At 38.8% G+C, this 24,426-nt stretch overlaps 1 protein-coding gene across 3 annotated transcripts in view; it reads right to left on the bottom strand.

Annotated features, from left to right (window-relative positions):
* The window catches only part of DGKI (diacylglycerol kinase iota), a 473,650-nt gene that overhangs the window by 184,749 nt on the left and 264,475 nt on the right, over positions 1–24,426 (bottom strand). For all 3 annotated transcript variants that reach the window (XM_057550578.1, XM_057550579.1, XM_057550580.1), the window contains 6 exons: positions 16,741–16,854; positions 15,152–15,289; positions 12,104–12,182; positions 5,968–6,023; positions 4,974–5,036; positions 1,050–1,123 (listed from right to left, as the gene is read on the bottom strand). In XM_057550578.1, coding sequence (XP_057406561.1) covers positions 1,050–1,123; positions 4,974–5,036; positions 5,968–6,023; positions 12,104–12,182; positions 15,152–15,289; positions 16,741–16,854 — 524 coding nt within the window. The remainder of the gene's footprint in view (positions 1–1,049; positions 1,124–4,973; positions 5,037–5,967; positions 6,024–12,103; positions 12,183–15,151; positions 15,290–16,740; positions 16,855–24,426) is intronic.

Here is a 24,426-nt window from a genome sequence, read left to right as displayed (position 1 = left end):
CACAGAACCAAGGCAATAAGTACCCCAGGATGAAGGAGGTAACTGAAGCGGACAGAAGGAGTGAAAAAGGGATGAGACAAAGATGTGAGATTAGAAAGGGAAGGGGAAATCAAGGAAGTTGAAAAGTAGAGAAAGCAAAATCCAAAGGGGGGGATGGGGGAGGAGCAAGAAGAAAAAGAGAAGAGCATTGTTATTGCTAGTAAACAATGTTTCCTGAGACTCTACTAGGCCTTCTACTTCGACAACTAAAATGAAAATACTTCCGGAATAGGTTGTAAGGGGCTACAGTGAGCACTGCCAAAAGTAATCAGGAGACTATAATATATTTTCCTAGCCATTTACACACAATTCTCATTTCAACTAAATTCAGTCTAAACAGAACTTGCTCATGGATTTTTGTATCTGAGTTGTCTGGTTTGCAAATAACAAAGGGTCATAGATCCACCCCTTTCAAAATCTTGGCTTGGGAGCTTAGAATCTAATTTGATGCCACTGAGATACATGCTTATTTTGAGACTAGTTAATCTTAAATACCCCTTTCTCCTGAGGTATATAATAGCACCAAAGAGAGTTGACATCCTGGCTAGAAAATGCTACTCTAATTGATCCTATTTCTTCAAAGTAATCATCTGGCAATTATTTTGAATGAATTCCATGCTGAAATCAGGCTGGATGGTTGCCTAATAGCTTTTGGGAAACTGAGAACAGGGATTTGTTCAAGTCTATCATTCCTGGAGGGTGAGGGGATGGAAGGCGTCAGTAATGGAGAATTACATTAAAATGTTCCAATCCAGAGGGCTGCCTGGGCTTCTTAAGGATGGGTAAGTATACACCATGCATGACATATCACATACACAAAAAAATACCACAGATAACACTAAACAAACCAAGTAGGAGAACAAAATTATCAGACTCGAAAACCCTTAATAAGCCATTAAAATAACTGTTTTTCATTGTTTGTACCTGGAAATTTTCTACAATGAAAGCAGAAAACCTTAAGTCAAATGGAGTTCACATCAAACCAAGGAAACAATATGAACAGAGCTTACCTGGGTATATTTAAAAATACTATACACTGGAACTTCAGTTCCTGAATCTTTGGGGTGAGATCTGTTCCATCACACTGCAACAATCAAAGCAGAAAAAGCAAGGATTCTGAAGTAGGCACAAGTCTAAAAGACAAGTAGGGTGACAATAGCATGTACCATGGTCTTCCCCTTGTCCCTGTCTCTGCTGAAGTGGATGCCCATTACAATGATTGAAAATTTATTCTGATTATAACTTTCCCAGACCCAGGGCTCTGGGCTTGGATTTGTTTTGATTTAATGTAAAACCAAAGCTGCCATTTGACCAAAATGATTTTTCTCTGGTCTCACAATCAAAGGAACTATCATCATTCTTAACCTTGGATTATTAGTGGATACTTAGGCTTGTAGTATCAACATTAGAAAATTTATGAACGTTTAAAAGAGTAAAAAGGATGAATCCTCAAGTTGAGGCAGTAGCAATCTCTACCAAAGTCATCTGATTCAAACAATAGTCATGAATGTGACTATTTTATTTGCTTTTTGAGATAATTTTTATTTTGAAAATGTTTGACATAATATTTTGAACGCTGTTTAAAAGGAATATACCCTGCATGCTTTTTTTAAAGTATCTGTTATAAATTAGTATCAGCAATCACTAATTAGTGATTTGCTCTTATCAATTTAATCTCTTACAGACTGTGACTCGTCTTCTGAGATAAACCGCTTTATTGAACCTGGCCGTGACCCTGGGTTTCAAGAGCCTCAAGATGGCTTGGCCTCAATACCTTTGTGTGTGGCTTCCCTCACCAGTTAGTACTTTCCTCAAGAGCGTCATCTGACTAATCAAAGAAAAGGGTTTCATTTCTCTTTCTCATTTCCCACTGGTGACAAAAGCCAAAAGAGGAACACTCTCGTCACGACTGTAGGCCTCTCAATGTCAAAGGTATAAAGCCTGCTTTTATATTTGCTCTCCTCACACCCTCATCACAGAATTTCCCCCATTGTCTTCTCTGCTGGAGAGAGGGTAAAGCATTCCTAAGCTCCCTGCTAATTTCTAAAGATGGCTTCAGAGGGAGTTTCAATCCAGGTAAAATGACTCTGCTAGCAGTCAAGGTTGTCTCGTTCTCCTCCCAGCTGATCTTAACACAGCCTAATTTTTTTTCATGAGCATTCTCAAAAATTGTTCCTGGGAAATCTTACAATCCTAAAGAAACAAAGTATTTTCAAACGTTTTTTAGATAGGAATCAAATTCTGGACATTGATTGAAGGTGTTTTTACAACACTCTCAGATACTTAAATAAACATGAGGTCTCCCAATTTAAGGACTTGAAATGAGTTGATAGATGGCTCTACCAGTGAAGAAAAAATGTAGACATCTTAAATGATCAAAATTGAGTGTTGAAAGCAACTGAACTTTTTAAAAATAGCATGTGATACATTAAAAGCATGCAAAGCAGTATTGTTGCATTACAGAAAAAAAATCATACTTAATATTATTGTACTTAGAACAGAATTCATTTTCTAAAAAAATTTTCTACTTTTTCCTCCTGAAAAAATCATCAGCGATTCTGGAAACTCATCAAATTCTATGAGGATGGGCACCTTACAATGTATTGAGTTTACAAAATTTTCTTATATATTATTGCATTTAAACTTTACAACTCTTTAGAGCAGCAGTTTTCAACTTTTTCCCTACTTCAAACACACAAAGGAAAATATGTGCATACAAAATATCTTCCTGTGTACAAGCTCACACACTGATACATCAAAACAAGAAGAAGAAGAACTCATGCGAAGTAGAACAAAATAATGCTGTATGTAGGTTTTCATTACTGTCCTCTGGGGGGGGTGTGTGTGTGTGTGTGTGTGTGTGTGTGTGTGTGTGTGTGTGTGTGTGTGTGTGTGTGTGTGTGTGTGTGTGTGTGTGTGTGTAGTATTCATGTGAGAGATTAACTATTACCTTGGAAACACTGACTTCACCCTGTGGCAAAGATAAGATGGTCTGCTGTTATGTGTACATCTAATTGCTCTAACCCCCCCATCCTTTTCATCTCACACTCAGGAAACATACAATGATGTCGTTGTAGAAATATCCTTGTGTCCCTCTGTGTCACAGCACAATGGCTAGTAATTGTTGCTTCAAATGCATATGTTGTTATGCCTGCTTTACAGATGAGGAGAGTAAACTCTTCTGAAAGGTTGAATGCTTTCCCCAAAGTCATATACCTCATAAAGATAGACCTAGGACTGAATCAGAATTGTTCAGACTTAGTTTCTATTGGTTTTTTTTCTCTTCATAAAAAAAAAAAGATGATTACATAGACCAATTCACCTGGAATATTACATGTACAGGCTGATATCAAATCTTTTCTAGTTATTTGACTGCCACTTTGGCCTCTCTACAAGCTTCTTTTAATCCCTGATATACAGCCAACCATGCCTGAGATATTTCTCATCAGGAGGACTGCCAGATGTGGGAGAAAAGCTCTCTAGTGGTGAGGCGGCATAGAGTTTAATTTCCATCCAGCTGACTTAAACAGTGGACACCATTACCATTCAATATGGCCACTGCCCTCCGCTCACTGGCTCTCCCAGCAGGTGCTGCAATGTTCCTGATAATGTGGAAAATACTGCAAGAGGAGGGAAAGTTTATTTTTGGCTGGGTTGAAGGCAGCCAAAGAAGAAACAGGGGAAGTTTGAGGCAAGGTTGCTGCTACTTAACTAACCATCATTTTATCAAAATCAAGATCTTCACAGTTCAATGGACCATGTGTCTTTCTTGTGTCTAGCTTTAAAAAGGCAATATTTCAGTTTTCAAAAGTCCCTACTGCTATAGGATACTTGCTTTTCCTTGGTATTTCATGAGAACTGAAACATCTGAAAGTGATGCCAAGGGTGATTAGTGGTAAACTTTTTGTTTCAACTGATTTAGGAGATTCATGCCGCCTATAGGCTTTATTGGTGACAACAAATTTGAATTTGTATCCTCTCAGGCTCCTCTATATTCCTCTATAAATCCATTAGTTTAAGGTCATATATTTGTCTCTATTTGCATGTATACCTTTTGTCCTGTCCCCTCCTGGCACAAATGCTATTCTTTATCTATTCCATGATAAATTCAAGCATTGCTATATTCCCATTCCTTCTTCCACATCTATATATTTTTCTCTATCTTCCATGTTTCTCTTTCCTTATACAGGTATGTGCAGCAAAGTCATGTTCATTCCCTCTTTTAACTTGTTTACTATAAGGAAACACTTTGTCTTTCTTAATAATAATGATATGCTATTTTTAAATATATCTCTTAGAGAAAAGATTACTTCCCATCTCCCTTGCCTCCAAGATGAGTGTCCCTAAAACCTGGGATAGAGATCCAGAAAGAAATAGCACCAAAAAAAAAAAAAATCTCTTAAGTGGTGAACGACCTTGACCAGGCTGGAGAGTGAGTGACCACAAAATAATGAAATCAAAGTATTTTTCTAAGATGGAGACTCTTCAGATTGGCTGGGAATAAAGATACTTGTTTGGTGAGCATCTATTTCTACTTTAAGAGCCAGCTCAACATTATTCCTTTGATGACTTCCCCGACTGCACCATGGGCAGTTTTCATTTCTCCCTTTGTGCCACCAGTATATTATATAAGTAATCCAATAACAACATTTATTATATTGTTCTGCCCAGAGTTATGTGCCCTTCCCCATGACTCAGCTGTGAGTTTCTTCAGTGGTGAAGCCAGTCGTCTTATTTAACTTCATCCTCAGCAACTAAGACAGCGCCCGACACATAACTAAATGCTCATAAATGTTGGTTCAACAAACTACACTCAATTCAGTTAAAGTTCTATGCAGCCCACTGATTAAGTATATAAACTGGTATTTGGGGTTCATGTTAGGGGGCATGCTTTTTACATTTAAATGAAATGAGTCAACACATTCAATACTTACGACAACTTTAACATGCTTGGATAAATCTCTAGAGCTTCTCTGTAGGAAATCAGAAAAAGCTGCCTATACAAGGAAAGAAAGAAAGAAAAAAATCTTCATTACATGGTTATGCCAAATCCTTACTTCTGTATGATAGATAGGTCCTAGTGATTCTAAGTCATGCAAAAATATAAGACAAGTTCTCCTTTTGCTGAATCTAAAGTAAACTAGTGCAGAGGCTGTCAAGTTGAATTCTTTCTCTGTTTTCAAAATGTAACCTATAATAAAATTTAAGATCACAGTAGGAGAGTGAAAATGTAGGTAATTTCAAGGGTCAGTTTGGAGATCTGACTACCTTTCCTGATCTTCCTATTTGTCCATTAGATGCTGATATAATCTTTAACTTGCCACTGAGAATGTCTTATTTCACCCCATTTTACTTCGATTCCCTCTATCCAGTGGTAAAATTTAAGCCACACTTTTTAAAATCAATATTTTAGAGGCCGCTTTTTCTTCTTTCCAGCCATTCACACCCAAGGATGTCCCTGAGTAGGAGAAGGAAAAAGAAGGGGGCCCCTTTAATCTCATCTATGTTTCCATGAAAAACTTCCCATATTCCGTCAATTTCTCATCCAAATGTCAGTTCATACGTACCCCTATGAAAACTACATTCTAACCCAAGACACGCCATACATCTTTCAGTCTACCTAATTTCCTCATTCTCTAGATGGGCTTTGATGTTTGCTTTTCACACCACTCCTTGAATACCATCCCCTCAGTGCAACTTTCAGGGCTTTTAAGTTCAAAGATGATGAACTCTCTGCCACTAACATAAGAAATACATACTTACTTTCATTCTTAAACCAAGACATTAAACATGAACCATATACAGACACACATGTAAACACCTGAGATGTGTGTATAATTATCAGCAGAGTATAGCTAGCATCTTTATTACCATGAGTGAATTAGTATAAATAATATGTAATCATCAAAACATGAAATATATACTTACCCCTGCATAGAACATTTTATTTCGAAAACGACTGTTGAATTTCTCTGGATTTGCTTCTGTAAAAGGGAAAAGGTAGTTTTGTTACAGAGACCTGATTAACGGTAGTGAGTTAGATTAGCACCCCTACTTCTTCCCTCTCCCTCCCCATCCCAAGGACCCAACAGCTTCATCATCATCTTCCCCTTAGGTTACAGGCAGTTGGCATGGTTGTCCAGTGCTGCAAAGTGTAGCCCCAAACTGGCATCAGTGGCAGCATCAACTGGGAGCTTGCTAGATATGCAAATTATTAGGCTCTACCCTGAACCTACTGAATTAGAATGTCTGGGGGCTGGGGTCTAGGAATCCGGTTTAACAAGTTCTCCAGGTGATTCACACGCACATTAAGGGCTGAAACACTCTGGACTCTATTCAAAAGAGAGGGCTGGCAGGGATACAGCGCAGGGGTGATAGAAGAAAGAGGGAGGGGGAGGAGGGGGAGGGTCAATTATTTGCTTTGACCTCCATAGGGCATGGCTTCCATAAACTATCTATGCAGTTTCAAATTTAATTAAATATGGGGAATTTGGATAATAATTAATAGAGAATTTGTTTTCATATTTTGCAAAAACTCCTAACTACCGTCTGTACTGTTGTTTGTGACAGGCCTTGAAACATCATTTGATTTAGTGAAGTTATATAAATATACATATATATATCTATATAGATATATACAGATGACCTGCAGAATGGACCCAGGGCATATGACAACAAAGGCTCTGACTTAAATGGTTTAATTTTGAGTTTGTTCCTGAATGTTTTATAGGTTGAAGACTATAAAACGATTAGACGAGAATTTGCATCGGAAAATGTTCACATGAATTCAACAGATTATAAAATCCCCAAATGAAATACTATTTCCTTACATTCTTTCTAATAAAATTCCAAGACATTCCAAAGGAACCCACTTAAATATTTGCTTTCTGCTATTTTGTCCCATATGATCATTAATCCCTTCTTAGGGGTAGGTCTTTCTCCAAGTCATTTCTCATCAGACAGCTGGCTGACTAGCTGGAAGTCTCCAAATCCCAAACCTATCTTTGAATGGCAAGCATGACACCAGATGGCAAAGGTCATGGAGATCAAAATTCTACCTACCATCGTCTACCTTCTGGACCCCATGATTCACATTCTTCATGTATGAAAAACACATTCACTCCCTCCCAGGTCCCCAAAGGTCTCATCTCCATTATAGCATCAACTCAAAATCCAAAAATCTCATCTAAATCTCATTAGCTCATACTTTGCAAATCTCATCATCTAAATCATCTAAATGATTTGGCTCTGGATGTAATCCATTTATAATGATGATAAGACCCTGGGTATAATCCATTCCAATAGTTTAATATATTAATCCCATCTTTGTATACAACACAATAACATATGTGTCATTAGAATGGAATCCTAAACCCTACTTTTGTCTGAAACTGGTCTTGCCTATTAGGGAGCAAATATAAGTTCAACACTATGTTTATAAAAATCAGTAAGTGATTTGAACCCCACATAAGACACATCTTCCAAATTCTCTGCATTGGATATCTACTCAATCTTAAGACTTCAGTTATGTATATATAAATGACTCCAAAATCTATGCCCACAGTAACAGTGCCACCTTCAATTCAAATTGTATATATTATAAAACTCTTTCCTTCCAATGTCATCTCCCATTAAGGACAAATATTTTTATCAACATTATCTTCATGTTTCTAACACCATTGCAAAAATCTTACACTATGTATTAGTTGGTCACCTAACCCATATCTTTAGCACAAACTCATTTTCCTTCCTGTCTGAAATGCCCTTGCCTACTTTACTTCTTGTCTACATCAAACTCCTTCTTTATTTCCCACTATACTCCCTCCTACCCTTTCTGGAAACTTTCCCCTGATACCTATCTCCTGTCAACAGTCCCTACCAAACTCCCACATTATACACTGCCTGGACAACTCATCTTACCCTTACTTTATATTCCCTTCTACTTGTATTTATCTTTTATATACGGGCCCATCCTCCAATTAAACATTCCGTTCCTGTAACAAACATTGAGACAGCCACTGGACTTGGCACAAGGAATATAAAAGTAAATAAGACATAGTCTTTTGCCCTCATGTTGTTTAGAGTGGGGGAGACAGGTCTGAAAATGAAAAATAAAATGTCCTTTTGTATATGCCATAGAAAGATGTCTCTATAAGACAAAGTAGGAGTCACACATAAAGGGAATGATCAGAAAAGTGTTCCAGAGGCAAGGACACTTGAGTCTTGAATGATGAGTAGATGCCACGTTGAGGTTCAAGATGGAAAAGAAGGTGACAGAGGACCTCGGACAGTGACAGTTTCTCCAGGGCAAACTGTGCCTAAGTCTTACTAGCTGGGCAAGAGCCTGGCAGTGTGTCCTTTGCAGTGATGGTGATGATGAAATTTGGCAAGCCACTGAAAATAACACCTTTTTAAAGAAACCTGTCAGTTCTCCAGATGAATCATGAAACATTCATAATCCTTTGAAACATGCTGATCTGCATGTCTCTGTATATTCGGTGAAAATAGTAAATCCTAAATCAGATTTAAAAACTGCCTCCTCTAGAGTCATAGTTGTATTTCCTTGACCTTGTAGCATAAGGCTCAAATCCTCTGAATAAGAAGTAACTTCAATGAGGCAGTACAACTTTAGCATCCAATCTCAGACTAAAAGTTTGATGTGTTAAATATCCTTCATGTCCCCCCGAAAGTGACAATCTAATTCACGCAGCTGGCAAAGTGAGAACTTGCTTTGCTACCTGATAACCATAATCATTGTTGACATGACTACATGTTAATAGATTGGAATATTTTCAATGTACTTCCTCAAGCACTGTCATAATGCAGTAGTGATTAAAGTACTGGGCAAGACTCCAACTGACAATTAAATGACCAATCCTATTAAAACTCTCAATTCTGTTCCAAACAATTGCACGTTCTGATATGCAACAGTTCAGTCACACATGGCTTAGCCACTATGAGAATAAAAAAGCTTCTGTTTTCCAATCAAATTAAGTATACCTTCTATCTGATGAAATTATTCATATGTTTGCATTCTTTATATACAAAATGTTAAGTCAATCAAAATGTTAAGACTATCTTTACTCCTTGCTTGATTTTTTACTGGTAATTCTAAAGGCATTTACACAGTGATGCCACTAATAAACTGTCTCAAAATAAATGTCATTTTAATTGTCCCTTCTAAAAGAAATACAATATAAGTATCAATAGTAATGCAAAAGTCTGCATTTGTCCCATGTCAGTTTGATGGGTTATTTCACATCTATGCCAAAAATTGTTTCTGCAATTAAATTTTTTAAGATTCTGCTTTAGTGAGACTTGTTTTTACTACCCATTGCATGTAAATGGATTAGCGTAATTCCCAATGTATTGTATTTTTTGACTAATAACTAATCGGTTATTCTATGCAAGCTCTTTTTTGTTTTTTGGTAATGGCTCTCATGGGGCTTTGAATCACTCTGCAAGTATTTGATGGCAAACGATACAAGTTTTATCATGAACTCTCAGTCCCTGAGCAGCTGTATTTGAGAACAGTTTGAAGTCTCAACTATGGTTTGCGTGGCTTGAGAATAGCCACTCACACAATCTACCAACAAAGTAAGTACGTATGCCCCTATTGAAAATGCGGCTTGCTATCTTTCTCTTCTTTCTGCAGCTGAGCTTGAGATTTCTTGACTATCCAGGTAAAAATATGGGGAAAATCCAAATAAACGGAAAACAGTAAAAATAATAATAATAATAGCTTGAGTAATTATACCTTTCATCATAAATAATAATTTTTTTTTTTTTTTTTTTTTTTTTTTACTTAACGCAAAAAGAATAGACTAACAGATACTAAGAAGTCCACACCTCTGGTTTGGCATATCAACCAAATCTGGTTCCAATAGTTTGTGCATATTTATTGTGTACTATCTCAATATCCTCTCCATAAATATGGTATGCATTACTCTCAGTCAACAGCAATCCTCCCTTATAAAGCTCTTCAGTGGTTGTTTTTCCTCAAGGGCCTTGGCTTCCCTGCAGGGAAAATGTTTGCAATTCCCTTTCCGATTGCAGGAAAGCACTTACACTAAGCCTCGGCAATAAAGTATTCAAAGTGAAGTATTAACTCTTGGCATCTTTCAACCAATTATTTTATAATCACACATATAAAACGATGTAGACATACATATACACCACAATTTGCATGTTCCTCTCTAAAATGAAATAGTTCCATAGTTTCAAAGAAAAGAAAAAAATCACTTTCCCACAAGAATTCTTTCTAAGCCTGGTCTTTCCACCGTGAGGTCTCTCTTTGCTGCCCTCTCATTCTGAGGCACCAAAGTTTCACCACAGTACAAGGAAACATATCATTAGGATAACTCTCAGATTAATAAGACAAAATATTAGGCTCCCTTGAATGAGCTCTCTGTCCACCACTTACTCATTTAGGCCTCTTTTCATGGCAGGATGTCTAATTTGGAGGTTCATGCATTAGTGATAATTGTACTACTTTACAAGTACTGTTAAGAAACGTAAAGATTTTATTAGGAAGCCCAGATCCAGAGTCTCCCAAAGAACATGAGAAATAAACGGGGTAAGAAACGGAGAAAGAAATCTCCAGTTACTTCCCCAAATCTACTCTCCTTAAATTAGGAAAGGCAACAGGTTATAAATGCCAGCCCTAATGTAGGACCCTCTGAATATCTAATCTCTGAGAACTGTCTAGAGAGGGAGGTGTGGAGCGTGTGGGTGTTTCTGATTTGGGTATTTGATATTTATGGTTCTGTTGTCAACCAACCTTTCTATCTGTGATTTTCTGGTTAATCAGAGAAAACTATGACTCTTTCTTTAATCAGTATTGCTTCTATTTGGCTCAGCATTTGACCCTCAAAGCCTCATGAAACCAGGAATGCAAAGTCTAACAAAATTGCTGAATTCAGTAAGAGAATTACAGGTTTATACTCTACTTTTATTTTGTCTTCTAACAGCCTTAATCCTATAGCTCCATTCCTGATCTTTAGTATATAAAAGTGTTATCAGAATTTTCTCTGCATTATTAGTGGAATCTGAACAGTTGAACTTTTGTACCCTGTATTTCAAATTCTATGAGTTAAAAGCTTAGAGGCTCTTGCAGAATCTAGAGGAAAAGTAAAATAATCCCTCATTATGACTTTTATCTCACAAATTACTTATACCTGCAGCCAAGCATTATTTTGGTTACATGTTACCATATTCACAAGGGACTAGGTACAGGCAGAGACACAGATGTATTGTACAAGAAGAGAGTTTAAGAGAGAGAAAGAGATTAAGAGAGACCAAGAAAGCAAGAGATTAAGGCTTCAAAGCATAAGCCAAAATCCTAAACTTTCTCAGTTCTGAATGACATAAGAAAATTTTGATGAAATATTTAACTTGTCATTATTTCATCTTATTTCTCTTTCAAAAGTTATTTTGCTTCCCCAAATCTCGATTCCATCTCTTCTAGTACTTAAATGACCACCAGCCCTCATTCATGCTACCTCGTCCAGTGGAGATTCCAAGCACCTTGCATGCCTAATCCAATCACCGTCAAGCCCTTTTCTTTCAACCTAAACCGCCTATAGCCAGCCCCCGTACTGTTCTAAGGTGCCTGTTGTCTCTTTTGTGCACATAGGGAAGACTTTTATGTTTGACTACAAGATTTCAATGACCTTGGTTATAAAGTCCTGAACTTTAATAATTGGTAGTTTGAGAAGCTGTAAGTATTCTAATGACTTTAGTGAAAGATTCTCTTTTTATCACTTCTTAGTAGTTCACTAACTTCAAAGTTTCTAGTCAAACCTAAAGATTAGCAGTCCTGAGTCCTGGAACAAACATCTGGTCCTGACCTTTACCATCTCTGAGACCCTAAACAATGAGGTCTCAAAGTAACATCTGTAATAAGTTCCTATCTTGTCTAGCTCCCAGGGTCAACATGAAGGTTCAAATGGAACAGCATTAGACACACTGTCAACATTTAAGTGATATGCGAACAAAATGGAACATGCAAAACACCTGCTGGAAACTTCCTCCCTGGGAGATGGAAATGGGACGTTGTCCTCACCTCTGGATTCATGGAACTCCAGCGTGACGTGGGCATCAAATCCGAGGCTGAAGTAATTATTGAAAACATTCAGAGGAAGCTGCAATGATGAACAAAGGCAGAGGTGAAGTTGTGTCTAACCAGGCCAAAAGAGGAAAATAAAACCTAAAGCCAGACACTTGTCTCTGGGGCAAGTCCCTGGGAGAACGATCAATTAAAACTCAAGGCAGGGGTGTCTATGTAGAAGGAACAAGGGATTTTTGAATTAATTCTTTAGTGAAAGCTCAACTCAAACGATACTCCTAAGAATTTTAAATAGTTTAGGAAAAAAGGGATACAAATACAAATTATTCAATGAGAACCATTCTTGTGGATATTGTAATAAGAGAACCTCATTAAGCTGAGGGATGCACATTTGTAATAGTTACAAAGGATGATTCAACAAGCAAACTTAGCAAGTAAATTCAATTGTAAGGATCGTGTCTAACCTTCTTAATCAGTGGATGCAAGTTTTTTCAAGAATTTATGTTCAGCATATTAATACTGCAACTTAAAATGAATAACATTTGTTCACCCTTCACTTATTTTCCAAAAAAATATATTTTTTGATAAAAGTCATGTAAGCAATAAGTCAGTGGGAGCCATTCAACTATTCTCAACCTAGAGGAAAAATAAAAATAAAAAAAATATGTGTGTGTGTGTATTTATCAGTATTCAGATTCCTATTTAGTCTATAAACTCTTATCTTTAATATGACTGTGAAATATGCAACGCAGACACACAGGTACACATACAAGCCTTAGCTTTCCTTCCCAGAGTCCTCTGGGTCCCTGGCTGTTACTGCTACAAGCTGAGTAAAGGAAAGAACAAACTATGCAGCCTAAAGTCCTGCATTAAAACTACAAAGTTGATATGATTTGAAGGCTTCAGTTTAATGTTAGAACAATTAGAAAAGCATGTGGAAAATGCTAGAAGGCAAATGGTGGTTCTTACACTTTTCCTCCTGCAACTCAGAATGAAAGATAAACGTTAAAGTAAATGGAGAGGTAATTTTATCTCAGCCTGGATAATGTCTCCAGATAATTATCAGGTTTATCTTCCAGATAGAAGTGCACTTCTCTTCTATTAGAAATAAGTGTTTGGCCTCAAGATTTCAAAAGTTAAGTTCATTACAGGGTTTCATATGCCCCTTGATCAGTCAGATTTTCTGTTTGACTAGAGCGATAATCGTGTCCCATTAAGAGAAAAATGAAATGAGAGGAAGAGTCAGAGGGAGAGCAAGAGAGATATTAATGCAGAAAGAGAGAAATTGAAGTAAAGGATGAACCCTTCGATGGAACGCCGAGTCAGAGCTTGTACTGATTCAGAGGTCAGATCAGCCCTTAGAAGTAGTTACAACCGACTGGAGAACAGGGAGAGAAACTAAACACATAGAACATTGCCAAAACATATCTCACTCTCCTGGCTTCAAATATGAGAATGTCCAGTTCCTGCACTGAAACAAAATACAAGTCCTTGGTAATGACAGCAAGGGTTGGTGATCTTGCCAAAAGCGCAGATATGTTCATTTCTACCATTTATGCTCTTTTGGCTACAATTCTAACCCATGTCTTAGCATCCACTGATAACTTAGGAGAACATCTGGTCACCATCCCCTAAATAACATCACAATTTAGTCTGTTATTAAGTTCTTATTCATATTTTCCAGGAAAAATTGCCCTGATTTCCTACACATCTCCTCAAAATCCACTTTCAAAACCCTTTAATTATCTGGATTAATGTTCCCAGGCTGCACCAAGAAGTCTTTCCATTTCTTAAGCTGTTGGGAAGAGAATTAAACAGAGATTGCTATTGAGGTTCTAACCATTCCAAGTTGAGTGGGGATAGGTCCATAACATTTCCATATGGTACACTTCTTTGTACTTTAGCTGTTTTCTATCCAATTTCTGTAAGTCAAATACATTAGAAAGAAGTATTATATCCCAAGATGACACTTGTTTAAACAACATTGTGATGTCATGAACTCAAGATCAACTGAGCAATCATGATATCTACTAAAAACCTAATAGTTTCTGGATCATAGTTTAGGTGAAAAAACCATGAAGGTAAGACAAAACATGTTTTAACCAATTTTAGCCAAATAAGTAACTTGAGCATCTACCACAATTGGTCAGGATCATGGTGCTAATCAATAAAGGTGCATTGATTTGGTCTAAAATGATATCAGATTTTAAGGCTGAAACCACCATGAAATCTTGGCCTCAATCAGTGGCACAATCCAATATAGCAGGGATGCTGTTTAAAGTACAGATGCCTTCACCCTGCATCTACTTAATCAGAATCACTGGGAATAGGACCTTGTCATCTGCATTTTATAGGCACACCTGGAGATTCTTACACAACAACAGTTTGAAAACACTGTCATAGACGAAAAGTGGAAAGTAATAGAAAGCAAGTGTCTACTCAGAAACCTATCAAATTTATCTGAGATTGAGGCCAGAACTTAAAGCCAAATGTTCCCCTGAAGCTCTATAGTAGCATTTTTACAATTATGTCCCTTGGTTTGTCTTGGGTTGAGATACAAGTTCAATCACTGAAGGAAAAACACGAAGTCAAACATTTATTTAGGCATCCTGATGTCCCAATCAAGTGATGAAACTGAAATATTTGCTATCAGACCAGAAATCTCAGGCATTTATCTTTCTATTGAAAGACCCTGTACCTAATGCTTCAGATCATATGATTTTTTTAAACTTCTCATAGGTTAAGAGTTTGCAATGAATTTGAAAGATTAGAAAACTGATATATTTCTTTCTGGTGTGGAATTTGAGGACAGAGAACAGCTCCCTGAGCTATGGAAGTGGGTAGGAAATCTTGGTCTTTAGAAGTCTACGGGGCAGAATCATCAGGAAGTGTTATACTCATAGCCCTAGTAGCCGTCAACTCAAACACCGTCCTGTCATCTCATAGGAAGGAATCAGCACATGACCCTCCAGCCAGGAACGTATTTCCTGTGACTCAGGCAGATACTCCAGGGTTAGCTTTCTGCTGAAGGAAGAACTCTCTAACCTTACACACGCCATCTTCAAGTTCTTCTGGAGGCAAGTCTGGGTTTCTTTCCACATGGAGGTTCCAGCGATCTAGCTGTACAATTGTCCCATCTTCTACTTGGCAAAGGATCTTAGAAACAGGTTCATCAGTGTAGCCCTAAGGAATCAAAGAGCACACGCATTGCTGTCTGGAGTAGGGAACAGTACAGCCAAAGGTATTTCATGCAAGGTGGAGCCCTTGTTCTACAGCTGTTTATTTTGCAATTAGCAAGGCTGGGACAGTAAACTGTTTTCCTCGAGGTACTTAGAATTTAAGACAAAAGGCATGGGTAATGTGCACAGAAATACTAACTCTAGCTGGTTTGAGTTGAGGAATGACTTTTGCCAGCACCAAGAACCAAAAGCCACCGGCAGGCTTTTGAGATCCATACTGGATGGCTGTTTTTATCAGAGTGAAAACAGGTCACCCCAGGCCTTGTACTAGGGGAATTTGGAGGATACACAGAACAAGTGTATGTGGAAAAGTGGGAAAAGAATCAAGGTGACATCGGCTAGACAATTTCTTCCACTGACGTTCCATTTCACTCACCTCTCCCTGACCTTGTACTAGGACACCATTCCTTCCGGGACCTAAGGCAAGTCTGACTGAGGAATAGCCCTGCTAGGGAGCTAGCTACTTATTCCTTGAGCACACATTACTGATAGCACGATTATTAAGGACAGTCAAGTCATTGATTTGGATAAGAGGAATTAATACCAATAATACATTTAGCTGCTTCATGTAAATATATTTATTATTTATACTATGCTTACTTAAAAAAAAAGACTGATGGGAGGTTAATTCATCCAAAGCCAAATAAATATCTGTTAATGTCCAGACATAATTATCACCTATGGGAGGTAAATGCACCCAAAAGCCAGATTAACATCTGCTAATATCTGAAGATGATTTTCATGGAGCCCAGCCCAGGCAATGGTCTCATATGAGCAGTTAAAGAGCTGGTGGGGCAGCGTATGTTAGCATATTGTGCTTTCTTATTTTCTTAGTACTATAAAAATAATGATGATGATGATGATAAAAATGGCTGGTTAGTGACAGGTAAACTACTTTCAACAAGCTTGCTTGAATTGGCTCATGTTGAAAAGGACAGTTGGTTACCTGTATAGCCAAAATCATGACGACACTGACCAGAAAACTAAATGCTCAAACAAAGCCATAACTCTTCCAAAGTAAGGACTGTAAATCTGAACCAGACTCACTCTTCTGGAGAGGACTGGGGGGTCAGGAGCAATTCAAGTCTCTGTGATTGTTTAACATGAGGACCTGAGGCCAACCCACCCTCTGTCTTTAGTGGGTACCTCAAAAAGCCCCAGGCCTGTGTACTAACCCCCATTTTTTTTTAATATAAAATGTTCCCCTCTTCTCTAGCTGACTATAAGTTTAAACTGAAGAAGTCACCAGATAAAACCATGGTTCATGGGGACCTTGATTCTCAACTCTAACTTGTCCCTTGAACAAGAGTAGCATATGCCCCTTCCACTTGAGCATCTGTGGGTTTGGGGATCTGTTGCTGGATGACATGGGCAGCCCCTGAGGGCAGTTCTTACCCCTCCCCAGTTGAGAGTTCGAGCCAGGTCGTTCCCAGTCCCCAGAGGAAGGACCCCAACCGGAGGCTGAGGGCTCAGCTGCAGTTCATCCAGAATGGAAAGGATCCAGCCCACCTACAGACATTTTGGGGACCAGAAGAGATATAAGAAAGATAGATAAGTTACAAAGACGACAACCTGAGAACAGGAGCAAACAGAATAGTTCTATTTTTCTTTAAAACATGCATGTTTTAATCCAGTGACCAGGGAACTGAAAGACCACTTATCTCAAGCAGTTTCAAAATGGCAAGTTTCTTACAGGGAAAAGAACCATTTTGTATATGCTGTATCATATAAGCAAAACTAGACCCATTCATCTACATGTTAACTAGAGATGTACTTTAAAATTCAGGAGAGTTTACAATTTAGGGAGGTATATACATAGGGCACTGCAGGAAATGTAAGACTCAGAATCAGATTAAATCTCAATTCTGGCTCATATTGGCTTTGTAACCTTGATTAAGTTATTTAACCTCACAGACTCATTTATCTGATTTTCAAAATGGAGATAATGCCTACCTCACAAGATTGTTTATAGATTAAACTAAAACGTATATAAAATCCTCATTATGGTGCATGGCCCATGTAAGCACTTATTAAATGGTTACTCTCCATGTTATCTTAGAAATTAGTCATGCTTTCCTAAACATCCCCACATTCCCCTTAATGAAACATTATGAAAACATAATTACGGATGAACTTAGTACTTATTATAAGTTTAGGCAGAAAATAGATACTTATATACTAGAATCATATTCCTGTTTAATCTTTTTCTAAGATAAATAATACTTTGGGTTTAGTCTTATTATAACTATTTAGAAAAATTACCCCAAACTTGGAAATACCAAAAAGAAACTTGCATATCCTCACAATGTCATTCTAGAGTAGTGTCACAGGCTTATCTAAGAACTTTATGACTGTAGGTTAACTTGAGGATTTCTGTCCTGTAGAGATACAAATGTCAAGAAGAGATCACTTTAAAGGTTATGGTTCTATTCCCCCAGAAGGGCATAAACTAATTTTGTCTCAAATTTAGAAAAATTATTTTGGTATAAACTACATAATCATTTTCCTCTTCTTGTATTATCTTGCTGATTCCTTTATTAAAAAGCTAAATAAATTTTAGACATTGTATTCATTCTAAATTTGTATGATAATTATTTTTTTTTAATTTTTTAAAAATTGTACTTTAATAGTACATTTATTGAACACCACTGCATATAAAACATGGAACTAAGTAATTGAAATAAAAAGGTAAATGAACTACACTAAGATAGGTAAGGCAGAATGCCTGCTCTCAAGGAGTTTACAATTAACAAAAAGAGAGGCATACTGATTGCTTTCTATGTGCTAGTCCCTGAGCAAATTTTTCTACTGAATTATCTTATTAAGCTTCAAAACAACTCTCTACAATAGATATAATTTTTGTCTCCATTTTGTAGATAAGGAAACCAAGACTTGGAAGGTTTAGTGACCTCCTTAATCATCCGCGAGGCAGAGCTGACATTCAAAGCTAGGTTTGCCACACACCAAAGGCCAACCTCTTAGCTGCTCTGTTGCAGGGGACCTTTCAGTAAAGAACTAAACCCAGCTCTAGATGTGGCCTGAACATCCCTGAGACCATGGCATGTACCTTGGGAATCTGTGGAACACTGGGGAAACCTTGGAAATTGCTTAGTCAAATTCAGTTAATTTGCAGATTTATTAACTGAGGTACACAGAGGTCATGTTATTTGCTCAAGACAAAATAATCAAAAGTGGCAGAGTTGGAGTCGTGCCAGGTCTGTTGACTTGCATCTAAAATCCTTTCTCCTCCAAGACGAGTACTTCCCAGGATGTCAAACTTGCCCATCTGGCAAGAAATCTAAAACTGTGTTTACCTTCTAGAAAGGGATACCACTATGTTCATCCAAAGTGGTAAACTAAAAATCCAGATCTACACTAGTGTCCAAAATCCCTCCCTTTCCCCCAAACTGGGCGATTTGCTCCTAGATTTCCAGCCAGCACTTCTCTAGCTCTTCCCTTACACACAATACTCACTAAACTTGCCAACTGAAGCAAAGGGAAAAAATGCCAGATTCTAAAGTAGTGCTGACGACTACGTTAGCTATTGCTCCTGAGCTGCTAAAAGCACAAACTAGACACAGTAAAAGCAGATACCTCTAATAAACTACAAGAAGGGGATTTAAAGGCATTAAAAAGGACGTGAAAACTCAGAAATCCCAACAACCTGGGATCACTGGCTGCGGCTGTAAACAGCCCTGAGTAGAAACAGAGACTCTCAGAAATGCGGTGGAACTTACTGGAAACCAACTCAATATCCCATACAGAGCACGGAAAAGAAGGCAGTCTCTTAAAACTTCTGAGAGATGATCATGCAGACCTCCCTTTATGATTTACACTCACAAATCAGTCCATTTACCTTGAGGTAGATTTTTGTTATGTTTATTTGAAATAGGTCTATCTTTTCTGAGTAAAGATGATGTTATGAGTTCACACTTTCAACACCCCATTTCACTCTAGACACAAACATAGGAGGAAAAAAAAGTCTTCATGGGCCAGAAACAAATGAAGCACAAAATGGCAAGCAGAGGAAACCAGGAGTTTGGCTTCTGTCTGATTAGGGGGAATAAAAGTTCACCCCCGGCTGGTAGGAGGCTGTGTATGAACCAGGCTCCCCCCTGGCCGGCAGAAAAGAGGCCAAGAAGAGAGGGTGAGGGACCACCGCCTGAGGCCATAACCCATAGAAAGCTGGGGTGCCTTAAGGCTCGAGGCACACAGCCTCTAACAGTGCGTCCAAATTCCCACGAGCTCAATGACACACCTGAAACACCCCTGTCATGGCCGCAGGACGGGAGCCTTAGCCACTTCAAGAAAACCCGACTCTACTCTCAGGATCCTGGAAACCATTCAAACTACTAGAAAGGATTACTAAAAGGAGGCAGAGAAAGAAAAAGGAAAAATCATAAAAATAGAACTACCATACGACCCAGCAATCCCACTACTGGGCATATACCCTGAGAAAACCATAATTCCAAAAGAGTCATGTACCACAATGTTCACTGCAGCTCTCTTTACAATAGCCAGGGCATGGAAGCAACCTAAGTGTCCATCAACAGATGAATGGATAAAGAAGATGCGGCACATATATACAATGGAATATTACTCAGCCATAAAAAGAAACGAAATTGAGTTATTTGTAGTGAGGTGGATGGACCTAGAGTCTGTCATACAGAGTGAAGTCAGAAAGAGACATATAAATAGCATATCCTAACACATATATATGGAATCTAAAAAAAAAAAAAATGGTTCTGAAGAACCTAGGGGCAAGAGAGGAATAAAGATGCAGATGTATAGAATGGACTTCAGGACACAGGAAGGGAGAAGGGTAAGCTGGGACAAAGCGAGAGAGTGGCATGGACATATATACAGTACCAAATGTAAAATAGATAGCTAGTGGGAAGCAGCCGCATAGCACAGGGAGATCAGCTTGGTGCTTTGTGACCACCTAGAGGGGTGGGATAGGGAGGGTGGGAGGGAGGGAGACGCAAGAGGGAAGAGATATGGGGATATATGTATATGTATAGCTGATTCACTTTGTTATAAAGCAGAAACTAACACACCATTGTAAACCAATTATACTCCAATAAAGATGTTAAAAAAAAAAGAAAAAGAAAAAGGAAAAATCAAACACAGCAAAACAACTTCCTCTGAACACGAGCCTGCAGAGAGAAATTCTAAATCCCAGGAAGAACACTAATAGTAAGATGGATGGGAAGGTTACAGGAATAATTTACAGCCCATGAAACACAAATACTTTTCAAAGTGGGCCCGTATCTTTCCTTTGCACAACGCCTGAATAGTTGTTCTCATCCAAGAGCTACATCATCACTACCCAACAACCAGCTTCCTCAGAAGGCAACGTAACGTAGGCGTGCAGGGAAGGCACAGAGCTGGAAGGAGCCCAGCTGCATCTGAAGCCTGTCTCCATCACCTACGGAGCCAGTTAAGTCACTTAATCTAAGTTCCCTCCTATGTAAAAAGGGATAACGGTACCTGCCTCATAGGGGTATTTTACCAATTAAATAACATGGAGACATTGCTTAGCATGTGCCTGACAAATAGGAAATGCTAAATTAACATTAACTGCTAATGATTAAGATATATTTTTCTTCCTCTTTCTTTACTTCATCCATAAAGGTCCAGTTTCCTAGAAGCAAAATGCCCTCTTCCTGTCTCTCCACTTAAAGAAAAGTTGAGTCTCAAAGTTCACAAATCACTCCCACCTTTGACTGCCATCAAGTCACAAAAATCTCTCTTTCACAGACTATGACAAACAGTAAAAGCCAAGCTGCACTGCAGCATAAAAAGGAGGGAGGGAGGGAGAGAGGGAGAGGGAGAGAGGGAGAGAATATGGAACAAATACACCTACAATAGCAGGAGACATAAAAGATCTTGAGTAATAGTCCGTGTACTTGCCCCTATGAGAGCAAAACCATGCAAAAGTCTTAAGGTCCAAAGCTGTTATCGGAGGCTCTCCGTTCCCAGGACCGTGCTCCTGCTGGAAGTCCAGACTGCAGGTTCGTGGGCAGGGACTGTGTTTGCTGGGGCTTTCGCATTACCCCAAATCCTCTCCACCAACTTGACCAGCACCCCTTCAGTTAAACTTAATTAATTGCAACACACACCGCTTTGCATATTTCCCATCACAACTGAAGAAAACTATCTGGATTGTGCAAGATCATTTTCCAGGTGGCAGAGTTCCTTCCTGCTTTTGTGTTAGGAAACGCAGGGCTGACGGGGCTTGAACACCAGGATGCTGGGCTTCGGCCCTGAGCAGAGCTGCCCAGCCAGCCCTGCGGCCGCAGCAGCTGCCTGATGCTGCCACCCCCTGGCCCTGTTCAGCTGTAACCATCACTGAATATTTCCCAAGTGCACATGGAACAACGTTTTCATTCGGCAATATGCTAACATTAGCGTTGGCTGAGGGGTGGAGAGGGCCGTGAACTGACATTTTCTTTGAACGAAGCAGATGCACAGTTGCCTTTCCTCATATCATCTACAGGCAGAAAAGTGAGGGATACCCATACGGAGAAATCAAAGGAGAACGAGGGCAACGTTTCTGCACCCAGAAAGATCATCAAAACGCAGCATTTGACAACTGGGTTCCCTTTCTTACATGTGCACAATGATTCTTCCTTGCGATATTTTCATATTTGCACTCAATAGTTTACAAAGTCACTCTGTGTTAGAAGAAATGTTTAAAATCGAGATAATAGTCAAGGTATGAGCTTTTTTGAAACAGAATGTAGATTTAGGCTATCCATCCCCTCAGCGGCAAGAGGACAACTGAGGGCGCACCAAGCTCTTCTTCAAGAGAGGCTGGGACGTCGGGGTGCTGAGGGAGAAGAGGCGTGTGGAACCATCTGCTGACCCCGTCAATTAAAGGGGAATAATAATCCTTTCTTCCCTGCTACAGCTGTAGTGAGTCGGGGCATGGGGGGGCCTACTGTGTAGGATGTATCCTCATCTAGGGAAGCCAGCGGAATCAGAAATAAGCATAAAGTGTGTGGCTCAAGTCCATTTCATCCCAGCCCTTTGGAAAGATGTTAACAGGGTTAAGGGTGGACCTTTGGATCCAGCCCAGTTCATCAAGGCCAAGGGCAGGTAAGGAGGGATCATGTTTCACCTTAAGGGTCCATAACGAGGGGAAGGGACCTGTGACCTTACTGTGTCAGTTCACGCACTCCTCGATATTTAACCAAGGTGGCAGCCAGGGGGAACTGGATGGGTGGAGATGTGGCCAAGGAGAGGACAGAATACAAATTTACCCCGTGACCAAAGAGAGACTATTTCTAGTTTAAAAACATGAAGGTTTGAGATCATCCTGAGTTAGTTTTCTCTCACCCTAGAGATCAAAGATGGGACCAGCCCATTCGAAACGTGCAACTATGTGACAACCTCAGGACTATGCAAACCACTTACAAAGAGACCGCACCTGGGCCACCTTCCTCTGCAGCCGTCACTGGCCTTGTGTGGTGACGGACTGCTTGAACATGGCTGATCTCAACTGGAGGCGCTGTAAATTTAAAATATATGCTAGATTCTGAAGACAGTCCAAACTGAGCATAAAATATCCCACTAATGACTTTATACTGATTGCATGTTGAAATGATAATATCTTGGATATAGTGGGTTAAATAAAATATATTATAAAATTAATTTAACCTGCTTCTTCTTAGTTTTTTTAAGTGCCTTCTGGAATACTTAAAATGTAAAACTGCGGCCCGCATTATAGTTCTCTTGAACAGCAATGGTCTATACTAACATAATGTTACAGCTGTGAAGACCCTTAGAGATCCAAACGTATCCCTTTTCAGATTTAGAATGTCTCAGAAGAAGTTAAGGAACCTTCCAAAGCCACTGCAATGGTGGCAGAAGCACCTCTTCCTCCTCCAACTGCAGTATCTGCCTCCTTGCACTTTTTACCGGGATAAAATTAAAGTAACTCATACTGAAGCCAAATAACTTTTCTCCAAATTAATGCAACATGTCTATATATTTGATAAGACCTTGTACACACACTAATGTGACTGAGGGTTAACATATCCTCATCCTAACCCATCAAAAATATTCCATATCTGATTCCTCCTGGAACCTTGTCACTGACAGAATTCTGACAGCCTCTACAGTGACAGATACACTCACTAGATAAAGGGTGAGAGCACCTTATGTCAAATATATACCCGACACTTCACGTGCCTCCAGCCAACAGCTTTTCTTCATGCATCCATCAGGATGCCTCTTCTTTATATAAACACTCAAAATTTAAAGTTTCATATTCGAAACTGGTAAAAAGGTCAATCACGTACCTTGATAAACATTTCATAAACCCCATATATCTTTTACAAAACATCTAACAAGGTAAAACAAAATAAAACCTGGTTTTACATAAGGTATAAGACATGCAAAGTTTTGATTCTGCGTGACTGGACTACAGAGGTTACCACTGACAAAAATAATTAGTTCAAAAGTATGCATCAGTTCTAGGGGAAATACACTACTTTTCATGGCTGTTGTAAGGGACCCACCGTATAAACGTCTAGCGCGGTTGTGAGTTATGTCGAAGGATGTGAAAATTGAAGTTAGGATCACAGATGAGGTACCAAAGAAGAAAAAGTGCTTATAATATAAATGAAAAGTTACATTTAGCCTTGCGGAATACCCGTTAATTATGGTCTATTTAAAGAAGACACGCTCGAAAAGCTGGCGAACAAGGCAGTCTGCGTGTCAAGTAGTGACATTAATGGCACCAGAGATTATAGAAATCCAACACTGTGATTTGATCTGGTCATTAGGAGCCACTAGGGAGGTACCAAGTCTCTCTCATTCTGGGTTTTGTCCCAGACACTCTCTTGAAACCATTTTCCTGAAAACCACCAGTTACTTCCTCGTCTCCAAATCCACAGTAATTCCTCAGTCTCTTCTTAAGAATGTAATCCCTGCCTCTGTCTTGAAACTCCTTTTGGGTTATTTTTTATTTTTTCTTGACAGAATAGACTACTGGTGGTCCTTCTGCTTCTGTCTTTCCACTTTCCTTTTGAAATTCAGCTCTGACTCCTTAATTATAAATGTTTCACAAGTGTC

The sequence above is a fragment of the Balaenoptera acutorostrata genome, chromosome 7 (assembly GCF_949987535.1).
Source record: "Balaenoptera acutorostrata chromosome 7, mBalAcu1.1, whole genome shotgun sequence".
Classification (NCBI taxonomy): domain Eukaryota; kingdom Metazoa; phylum Chordata; class Mammalia; order Artiodactyla; family Balaenopteridae; genus Balaenoptera; species Balaenoptera acutorostrata.
The sequence above is the reverse complement of the archived record's forward strand: the minus strand, read 5'-3'. Positions and strand labels throughout refer to the sequence as shown.